The 10,820-nt window shown below is 43.8% G+C and overlaps 1 protein-coding gene across 1 annotated transcript in view; it reads left to right on the top strand.

Annotated features, from left to right (window-relative positions):
* Window positions 1–9,737, top strand: part of SLC30A4 (solute carrier family 30 member 4) — a 22,597-nt gene extending 12,860 nt beyond the window's left edge. Inside the window, exons 3-7 of the mRNA XM_048519753.1 lie at window positions 1,075–1,316; window positions 3,506–3,719; window positions 5,805–5,910; window positions 6,554–6,688; window positions 7,039–9,737. Coding sequence (XP_048375710.1) covers window positions 1,075–1,316; window positions 3,506–3,719; window positions 5,805–5,910; window positions 6,554–6,688; window positions 7,039–7,193 — 852 coding nt within the window. The 3' untranslated portion in view covers window positions 7,194–9,737. The remainder of the gene's footprint in view (window positions 1–1,074; window positions 1,317–3,505; window positions 3,720–5,804; window positions 5,911–6,553; window positions 6,689–7,038) is intronic.
* The last annotated feature ends 1,083 nt before the right edge of the window (window positions 9,738–10,820 follow it).

Genomic DNA, 10,820 nt, shown 5'->3' with positions numbered 1-10,820 from the left:
ACGTTACTAGCAGCGACATTTGTGATAAGCAACAGTGGCGTAGGAGGTTAAGAGCTCGTGTATCTAATCTGGAGGAACCCGGTTTGATTCCCAGCTCTGCCACCTGAGCTGTGGAGGCTTATCTGGGGAATTCAGATTAGCCTGTACACTCCCACACACGCCAGCTGGGTGACCTTGGGCTAGTCACAGCTTCTCACTCAGCCCCACCTACCTCACCGGGTGTTTGTTGTGAGGGGGGAAGGGCAAGGAGATTGTAAGCCCCTTTGAGTCTCCTGCAGGAGAGAAAGGGGGGATATAAATCCAAACTCTTCTTCTTCTTCTTCTTCTTCTTCTTCTTCTTCTTCTTCTTCTTCTTCTTCTTCTTCCTTCTTCCTTCTTCTTCTTCTAACTCCTTCTTCTTCTTCTTCTTCTTCTTCTTCTTCTTCTTCTTCTTCTTCTTCTTCTTCTTCTTCTTCTTCTTCTTCTTCTTCTTCTTCTTCTTCTTCTTCTTCTTCTTCTTCTTCTTCTTCTTCTTCTTCTTCTTCTTCTTCTTCTTCTTGTCTCTGTCCTCCTACTGTGTGGCTTTGTTGCCCTGCCCTCATATGTGATATTTCCTTCGTGGGTTTCAAGGCAGGGTGCTCTCCAGTTCTCACCTAAACCTCTCTCTCACACACATACACATACAGCTCTTAGAGAGCCAGCGCGATGTAGTGGTTAAGAGCAGGTGCACTCTAATCTGGAGAACCGGGTTTGATTCCCTGTTCTGCCTCTTGAGCTGTGGAGGCATATCTGGTCAACCAGGTTAGCTTGGGCACTCCAACACATGCCAGCTTGGGCTAGTCACAGTTCTTTGATGCTCTCCCAGCCCCACCCACCTCACAGGGTGTTTGTTGGCGGAGGGAAGGGAAAAGAGTTTGTAAACCCTTGTGAGTCTCCTTACAGGAGAGAAAGGGGGGGGGGGTGTACAAATCCAAACTCTTCTTCTACAGCTCTTAGATACATGCTTTTCATGTTGAAAACGAGGAACATTGTGCTAAGCTTAGTAGTTTGATTATGTGGAATGATGAGCAATCGGTATCCTGAAAAGTGCTGTAGAATTGCAAAATAATACCGTACGATGCAATATGCCTTGCAAACCTATATGCCTTGAAACAATGCCATTCTTTTCTCTCTCCTCCCCTAGAGGTTTTGTCAGCCATGTTCAGCGTCCTGCTGATTTATATCCTCATGGTTTTCCTCTTGTACGAAGCTGTCCAAAGGACCATCCATATGGACTATGACATCAACGGGGACATCATGCTGATTACAGCGGCTGTTGGTGTGGCAGTAAATCTCATGTAAGTGTTCCATTTCCTCACATTAATGGGACTTGGGACTTCACTGTGGTTGGTTGGTTGGTTTTGCATCAAGTGGGCTAGTTGATGTCTTCTGTAATTAACGCAGCATCCCCTTGTCTTGACTCACGGGATGTCTGGAAGGTGGTTTATGAATGGCGTAAGATTATGTTTGGAATCCTAAGGACTGATGTAACCTTAATTATGTGTTTCTGGTGCCGAGCCATGACATCATAAAATCCTTCCCGTAAGTGTTCTGTTGTGAGGACATCTCTGCCTGGTTGCACTATCAGTGTATAGCTGCAGAGGTGGGATCCAGCAGGTTCTCACAGGTTCCCGAGAGTAGGTTACTCATTATTTGTGTGTGCCGAGAGCGGGTTACTAATTGGTGATTTTGCCACGTGATTTTTGCCTTAGTTACGCCCCTCCTCTCAGCAGTAGCGCGCAGAACTTGAAGCAGTCTAGCAGGAGGTGCACCGGCGTGCGTGGCAGCCTGCGCCTGCGTGCATTCGTTTCCCACCCAAGGACCGGCGCAGCGGCTGCGTCCTTGCCACAGCCCCGCCCAGGAATGCCCTGCCCCCGGAATGCCCGGCCACACCCCTGTCGTGCCCCACCCAGCCCCAGTGGTGCTACGCCACAGTTTGAATCCCACCAACATGGGAACCTGTTACTAAAATTTTTGGATCCCACCACTGTATAGCTGTGCTCACTAGCCATTAGAATTTAGTTGTGTTTCCTGTTCATGACGTCGGCTGAATGAACAGCAATGCAGGTAAGTATCTATCAGCTTCCTTCAAAGCCATCCGCAGTCTTTCACTCACACATGCTCTTTCCTTTCCCTCTGTCCCAAAAGAGACTGGCTCCACATTGTAGGGATGAACTCTTCTTTGGCTGGCTGTGCTGGATCTAAGCCAGGCTGTAGGGCACAAGGAAGGGGAAGATTTCCTCCTGGGGCCCAGCCGTGGTCCAGCTTCCTGTTTGCCCAACGAAGGTGGCCAGGGTGGACCCACGAGGAGGTGTCCCCAACCTTTCTGAGCTTGTGAGCATATTTGGGATTCTGGTGTAGTGAGGGAGGGGGGGCAGCAACAAAATGAGTGCCACGGGGGGTGAAACCAGCCGCGAAATGATTGCCACAGCTTAACTTAAATAACACAGTGCAGATCCTTGTGCTGTGGTGGCTGCCGCTGCCAAAGCAATCTCTTAAACCAGTGGTGGCGAACCTATGGCACGGGTGCCAGAGGTGGCACTCAGAGCCCTCTCTGTGGGCACGCGTGCACAGAGTTCGTCATGTGATAATAGTGCAATTATTTCAGGGAGATTATTAGCACTAAACCTAAGACCTAGGCTCATTCCGCACATGCAGAATAATGCACTTTCAAACTGCTTTCAGTGCTCTTTGAAGCTGTGCGGAATAGCAAAATCCACTTGCAAACAGTTGTGAAAGTGGTTTGAAAACGCATTATTTTGCGTGTGCGGAAGGGGCCCTAGTTTTGGGGAAGCAGTGTAGGTAACCCTGTTAAGCGCTGTTAAACCCTACTGATATTCATGGAAAGAACTAAAGCGTGATCCTTTACCTGGGAGTAAGCTCGGTTGCTGGCAATGGGGTTTGCTTCTGAGTAAACCCTCTTGGGTCGTGATTCACCTGTTCAAAGCGTTGCACAGTTGCTTCAAAGCAAAGCCACCGACTACCACCAAGCTTACTCCTGAGTAATGCGTGCCTCGGAGCCAACCGTTTTTTCTATACTAAAACCTCAGAATTCAGGTTAAATTGCCATGTTGGCACTTTGCGATAAATAAGTGGGTTTTGGGTTGCAGTTTGGGCACTCGGTCTCAAAAAGGTTCGCCATCACTGTCTTAAACAATCAATCAAATGTGCAGTAGTCAATGAGACGCCTTGCTGGGCAGAAGCCCTACCTCGCCCCACCCAGTTCCTTGGTGGGCACCATGTTGGGAATTGCAGGTATAGATGTGGGAGCCCAGGGAAAAGAAGATGGTGATGGGTACTCGGATTTTCTATCAGGGCACCTTGGCACTATGTGTATGAGTTTCCTCCACTCTAGGAACACAACTCTACCAACAAGTAATATCAGTGGCTTGTTTTTCCGATCTTCTTCGGGTCAAAATATGCTAACAGATTTCTCTCTCTCTCTCTCTCCCGTTCCGTTTTCTTACCTCCTGCTTTTCTGCTGCAGAATGGGCTTTTTGCTGAACCAGTCGGGCCACCTCCATTCCCATTCACACGGCCCTTCGGCCGTTCCTCTGTCCAGCTCTTCCAGCACAGCTTCCAGGCACGGGCACGGCCACGGCCACGGTAGCCTGGCGGTGAGAGCTGCATTCGTGCACGCCCTGGGGGACTTGGTGCAAAGCATCGGCGTACTTGTGGCGGCGTACATCATTCGTTTCAAGGTAGGGCTGGCCCTTGAATTGTGAACAAAAAAGCATTTCTGATCCGGGCTGCTGTACTGGCCCGCTCAACACTCTAGTTAAATTGATCATGTTGGGAATTGGCGTAGAACACCACAGGCGCTCAAAATGGGCTCTTGTCTTTGAATGGAAGAGTGGCTTCCAGTGCACAAAAATGGGATCTGTGTGCAGATCTTATGTGAATGAAGAAACCCCTTGTGTGTACATTGCGTAAGTGCCGGATCTTCCACCAGCTTAAGGAGTTATTGGATTGGATTCACACCTGGGGACATCCTATGATTCATTTCCAGTTCATTTTTGGTGCATTTTGGGAAGTGTGGGAGGCATTACATTATAGGTTTAAGTGAATAACAGTTCAGTGCCCTATGGAGTTACTCCAATTTAAGCTCTGCATAGGATGGCACTGTTACTCTGGAGTAACTCTGCATAGGATTTCATTTTAAGAGAAACCTTCTAGCCAATTCATAACCAAATATTGGGATAAGAAGCTCTACACGTATGCTTGGATTGAAATTCTGTATTCTAAGCATAATACTCTGGGATGAAAATTGCCCATTGTATGGAATGCCTCTCTCCATATGGGCCGCAGCTCTGCTATTGGGGACTGGCAGGGCCCCCCTCTGTGTTCCTAGCACTACCGAAGTCATGAGCAGAGATTAAAAGGAGAGCATTTTCAGTTATGGACACAGTTCAATACCATCATCTTCTGAAGACAACCCGAAACAATGGATATTAAGAAAGCAAACTCAAATTCTTTCTTTCCAAGAAGTGGAAAAGTCCTGCTTGGCTGTGAACAGTGATGTGCATGTGTTGGTTAAGTTTTGGGAGGGAAGGTGGCATGGTACAGCCCCATCTTGTCAGATCTCAGAACCTAAGCAGGGTCAGTTCTTGATTGGAGTCCACTTGGGAAGACTGCAGAGGAAAGTGAAGTCAAACCACCTCTGCTTTTCAGTTGCCTGAAAAAAACCCTTGCTGGAATCACTGTGAGTCTGTTGCACTTGATGGCACTTATGAACATAGGGTGCTGTGTGGTTTCCAGGCTGTATGGCCGTGTTCTAGCAGCATTCTCTCCTGACATTTCGCCTGCATCTGTGGCTGGCATCTTCAGAGGATCTGATAGTAGGAAAGGAAAGCAAGTGGAGTATATATACCTGTTGGAGCGTCCAGGGTAGGGGAAAGAACCATTGTCTGTTAACAAGTAAAGGGATCAATTAGCAAGCTAGATTTACATGTGTTGAGTGGGTCCACCCATTATCATGTGAGTAACAATGAAGATAGCAAGGTTAATAGGTGAGGGCATCTGAATAGAAGTAGCCTGGCCTTTGTTCCCTTTGATTGTTTACTGTCTATAGTCATCCTGTGTCTGGGTGGAGCTGATCAGTCACTGTCTTGACTCTAGTGTTTTTTAACACTGGTAGCCAAGTTTTGTTCATTTTCATGGTTTCTTCCTTTCTGTTGAAATTGTCCATGTGCTTGTGAACACGGCCATACAGCCCGGAAACCACACAGCACAGCACCCCAGTGATTGCGGCCATGAAAGCCTTCAACAATACTTATGAACATAGTTCAGTTTGGGTTATTTTAGAAGTATGTCCTTTGAAGTGGATTTTGTGTTGTTGACATGTTTTATTCATTTTATTTTATGTCATTCCCTTTTTTGCTGGAGGAACAAAACAGCGCATCACACACTGAAGACGTGCTGTTTTGTTCCTCTGTCATTTACGTTACACACAATTTGGCTTGTTCTCAATCCCTTTTTTGCTGACACTCAAGGCGAATTACAAAATAAAACATAATAAAAACAGCATAACGCATACAATAAACGATGCAAAACGAACTTAAAGTTGTAAACAGCAGTGTGTAGGCTATGTTAAGAAAAACACACAATAAGTCTTAAAATTACTTTTTAAGATGGCTGGTGGTGTATTAAATCAGTTCACACAGCTGGCTACAACAGGATCTCTCTTGGCTGAGAGACCAAACAGTTTGATGAATTCAGTTATGTGAATCTTAAAAAGACTCTCTTCCTAGACAAAGTCTGACCAGGTTTTAATCTCTTTGTTTCAGCCAGAATACAAGATTGCTGATCCTATATGCACATATGTGTTCTCAGTACTTGTGGCTTTTACAACACTGCGGATCATACGGGACACGGGAATAATTATACTTGAAGGTAACAATTGTTTTAACATTCAAGGTCTTTCTCAGGGAACATGTAGCAGAGATAAAAGTTGTGGCGTAGGAGGTTAAGAGCTCGTGTATCTAATCTGGAGGAACCGGGTTTGATTCCCAGCTCTGCCGCCTGAGCTGTGGAGGCTTATCTGGGGAATTCAGATTAGCCTGTACACTCCCATACACGCCAGCTGGGTGACCTTGGGCTAGTCACAGCTTCTTAGAGCTCTCTCAGCCCCACCTACCTCACAGGGTGTTTGTTGTGAGGGGGGAAGGGCAAGGAGATTGTAAGCCCCTTTGAGTCTCCTGCAGGAGAGAAAGGGGGGATATAAATCCAAACTTTTCTTCTTCTTCTTAGTGTTGGTCCATAACAATCTCCAAAAGCAAAACCTGTGAAAAAAAATTCATTTAAGGCCAACCAATCTAACATAAAGTAATGTGCTGTGTTTGGTTGATCTTAATAAAAGGCGGGTTTCATTTTAGAAGTAGGAACGGCCGTTACATTATCACTTCTCTAGATCTATAAAAGATCACTGATAATTGTGAAAGACTGTCCTGTTTTTGACTTCCTCATAAGTGGCTCACCCACGCAATATTTACTTTGAAATCTTAACGTTTAACATGATGCTGTCATTTTACCTTAGGGGTTCCAAGGCATTTGAATGTGGATCACATTAAAGAAGAGCTAATGAAAATTGAAGATGTTCATTCAGTGGAATATCTGAACGTTTGGTCTCTGACAGCAGGAAAAACTGTTGCCATCGTCCACTTACAACTAGGTAGAGTATGCTTTGGGCTTGTATAGAAAAAAAAATGGCTGTCTGCAATAACATTTCTGCGAAGTCGTTGTCTGGAGACCAAGGCTCTGGACCCCCCAGCCCCCGTGGCAGGATGACCTGTCTGTCACCATGGAAGGATGGTGAGGGATAACGAAAGGGTGAGCCACAAAGCCCACGGCCACGTTCAAAGCAAACTCCACCCTACTGTGTGATGGCTGGGGAAAGAAGCTGTGGGGGTGGGGAGAACATCAGGACTGGAGGAGTTTGAGTGTTATGCCCATATAGAGTTGCAATGGAATGCTTATGGAAGCTTTAATGCCCTCCTGCTCTGTCCTTTTCTTGCTTTCCAGTTCCCAGCGGTTCATCAAAGTGGGAGGACATCTTGTCCAAGGCTCGACGGTTGTTGCTGAGCACTTTTGGGATGTATCAATGCTCCGTCCAGCTTCAAAGCTTCAGGCATGAGGAGAACAAATCCTGCATTAATTGTCACAATTCCAGTGCCTAACTTTCCACACGTTCTGGGGGTGTGTGTACTGCCTTATTCTTTTTATCTTGCCGTCGAGGTAACCACAGAGCAATAACGCAAGATGTACAAGCGGAACGGGGCCTCCTTGATCCAACTAATGAGAACATTTCGAACTGGAGAAAGAAGAGTTGGGACTACCCCTTTAATGAAGTTGTGCGCTCTCCCTCCCTCCCCTCCCCCCTGGCCACTGTTTATTTTGCTAGGGTTTCCATGCCAAGATGTTTCCAAAAAAAACTGTTTACAGATTACACTATGGCTAGGCAGATACCTCAGTATACTTTTCCATGTTGCCAATTGTTAACTGCGTACTGGTATTCCTACATTCCAGAAGAAAAGGACATTAGGCATTAGTTACTTGAATTTTTAAAAAGCTGTCAAGGTTGATCATGTTGTTGATCTATACAGTTAAAGGTCCCTGAACTGGCTGCACAGTATTTTGCATTTGTTTTTAATTATAAAACCCAGGTTTCTAATACTTTGCCTACTCCAATTAAAAAAGCAAAATCGCTGTGAGGCTACCTGGGCCTTTTCCCTACATTGTGCATTCATACAAACTTGAATATGCATTGAAAGCAACTTTTACTGCAACCGGTCTTGGAAGTTTCAGCTTTAACCTATCCAAATCATTAAAAGATAAGCTTGCCAGTTGTTTAATAGAAGACTTAGGGGCTGGACCCACAGCATTTGAAAGGATTGGCTGTCTTTCGTATCTCTAGGCATAGGATTAATATCACAGGAAAATATAGATATTTAATTTCTTTGAGTATTATATTGACTTTGAGACGATTCTTACTGCTAATTTCAAGTATCTAAACTAGCGTTTTAACCTGCTGCAGAGGCCGTTGGGTTTACATGATATCTTGGTAGGAGCAAGTATGCTGTAGGCATCCTCTTCTAGCCGGTTTGCCCCCCCTGAAGGAGAAGGACCTTACAGAAACTATATTAAGGGCAACAATTAAATCAGTAGATGTAACATAGATGTTCAGGAGATGCGAGACTTCAGATACGTTCTTGGAGAGTAGAATTGTGAGAACCCGGGTTTCCTTTTCATCTGTGCTTTAATTTCCGGTTTTTTAAATATGGCATTTGCATGGTGATGTCTGAAGTGTGCTGGTGAAACGTTGGTGATTTGGTGAGCAGTGCTGCTTCGTGTTCAAACAGGGAGGCATACCCACCATCCATTGCTTGTTCTGCTAGTAGCAGTTTTTGTTCAACAAAATAACAACCTTCCTTTCTGACCTGTGTTGAATGCAGGCAGTAATAACCGCTTTGCAGGGACCAAATTTGCATTGGTTTCACCTTCAAAGTTGGGCTTGGAGAAAGGGGGAGTCAGAGAAAGAAGTGAGACAGAGATATTACTCTCAGATCATAAGTCAGCAAAGGACAACTTGAATCATAGTGTTAACATTGCAAAAAAAAAAAACACCCTACAAAAAACATAATACCAGCATTTAGTCTGCAATGATATCACTGCATCTATATCACTTGGATCTTTCTAAAGAGACATGTATTCATTGGGTATAAGAAACTCAGTGTAATTTTTGGCTAGTCCTGGGAGGTTTGGTCTTCGGCTATGACACCTGAGGGAATTGTCCTTTTAACCACAGCAATATTTTCCTCGGAATGTTTTACTAGTTGAAGCTAGGACTGAACAGACCAAAAGAAATAGTTTCATTTTACCACAGATGATGACAGAAAGAACTGAGTGTTGAAGTACTAGTATTTGACCAAAGTACCAAGATTTTGACTTATTGTGTCATACAACAAATCAGTATCTAGTTCTACATGAATGGTTGTTATAATGTTGAAGACCAGTATTTATCCGCTGATGAAGACCAGTCTTTCAAAAATAAAATTTACAGTAGTCATTCCATTAGGACTATGTGGATATTTATTCAGAGGTTTATTATTATTTTTAAAAAACTATCCAATTGCCTAATGGAAACCTATCTTTTATCATTTTTTTCAATCAATCTTCTGATGGAAAAATAAAACTACTCAGAACATGATGGAAAGTGATACTGCAGTTAAATTTCTGAAATGCTTCTTTGCTGGATTTCTGATGTAGCTTGTATTTGAAGCTAGCCAATACTTCTCTCCTTTCACTCGCCCCAAGATAAAATTTCAGTGTTAATTTCAGTAAAGTGCACTATGTTATATTTTCTTCCTAAACCAAGCCAAAAACCTACCCGAACACTTCCATCCAGCACAGAGATGAAGACCCGGTATCTTTTTGGAAATGTTGGTTTATTTTCCTACACAACAATTTAACACAAAGCCATATTACAGTTTGTCAGAAGGTAAATTTGTGTATCTCTTCTATATTACCTTTCTGGAAGTCAGATATTTTTGCACACAGTGGATATTCATAATGGATATTTCATTAAGTTGGGGTTTACAGTATATGAGCTGGGGTAGATCTGTACTGTCCTTGGAGGTTTTTAATTGTAATTATTTACTATATATTGTTTAATGAAACAGACGTGTTGCTTTACTGTGGATTTATTAAATCACTTATTGATATGCTGTTGTGTATTCTTCCTCTTTTGTGTCCTTCTAAAAGCAGCATTTCTTTATTTGTTGCACTTCACATGCATTACTTTTTTGTATCTTTACAACATTCCTGAAAGGTAGGCCAAACTTAGCAGGTTAGGAGCATGTGTGTAAAGTGCTGTCAAGTCACAGTTGACTTATGGTGAACACAGGAAAGGGCTTTCAATGCAATTAAGAAGCAGAGGTGGTTTAGCATTGCCTTCCTTTGCAGAACCTTTTTTGGTAATCTCCCAGCCACACATCTGGCTTATCTTCTGAGGTCTGATGGCACTTGGCTATATCACGCTGCCTTCCCTTCCTATGGGTTAACTACGCGTCATTATTTTTCTCTTCTTCCTAACAAAGCCTCTAAGCACAAAACACTACTGAGGTGTAAGCAAGAGGATGTGGAATGTGGTAGGAAATAACATTTCTCTCCAGAACTTATAGTAATATTAACACACATTCACCTGTTTTTCTCTGACTTCCTTTTTTTAAAGATTTTTTTTGTTTAACCATGGTTATAAATCACCCCTGGCGGGTTACCTGGAGGTACGGCTGTAAAATTGGGGGAGAGTCAAGTGCATGAATTGAGAAATTCTCCACTTTATCATGAGGTTTGCAGGGTGACTTTGAACCTGTCACTCACACTCAGCCTGACCTACTTCGCAAGGCTGGTGGAAAGATAAAAGGGAGGAGAGGAGATTGACATAAACTGTCTTGAGTTTTTTCACAGGAAAGATGGATAAAACTACTAAATCAATTGTGGGAACAACACAGGATGAAAGTGTGTCTCAGTAACCACTAGTTTTCAAGTCAATTGTATAAGCCTGTTTTTTTAAAAAAAAAACCTGCAGAAAGTCCATGGTCATCTTAAGTTTGACGCTCCAGAGATGGCTGTCTGCCTTCCATGACCCCTTTGTGATCTTTTGTAGCTGCTTGATCATGATATTAGCATACCACATCCCTCCTAGATGTGGTATAGTGTTCCACTTGAGGATCCGGGTGTGAATTTTCACCCTGTGTATTAAAACTCTCTGGGTATCCTCAGGCTAGTCTCTGCTTAACCTATCT

The sequence above is a fragment of the Sphaerodactylus townsendi genome, linkage group LG17 (genome assembly GCF_021028975.2).
Source record: "Sphaerodactylus townsendi isolate TG3544 linkage group LG17, MPM_Stown_v2.3, whole genome shotgun sequence".
Lineage (NCBI taxonomy): Eukaryota > Metazoa > Chordata > Lepidosauria > Squamata > Sphaerodactylidae > Sphaerodactylus > Sphaerodactylus townsendi.
This window is presented reverse-complemented; position numbering and strand designations above follow the sequence as displayed.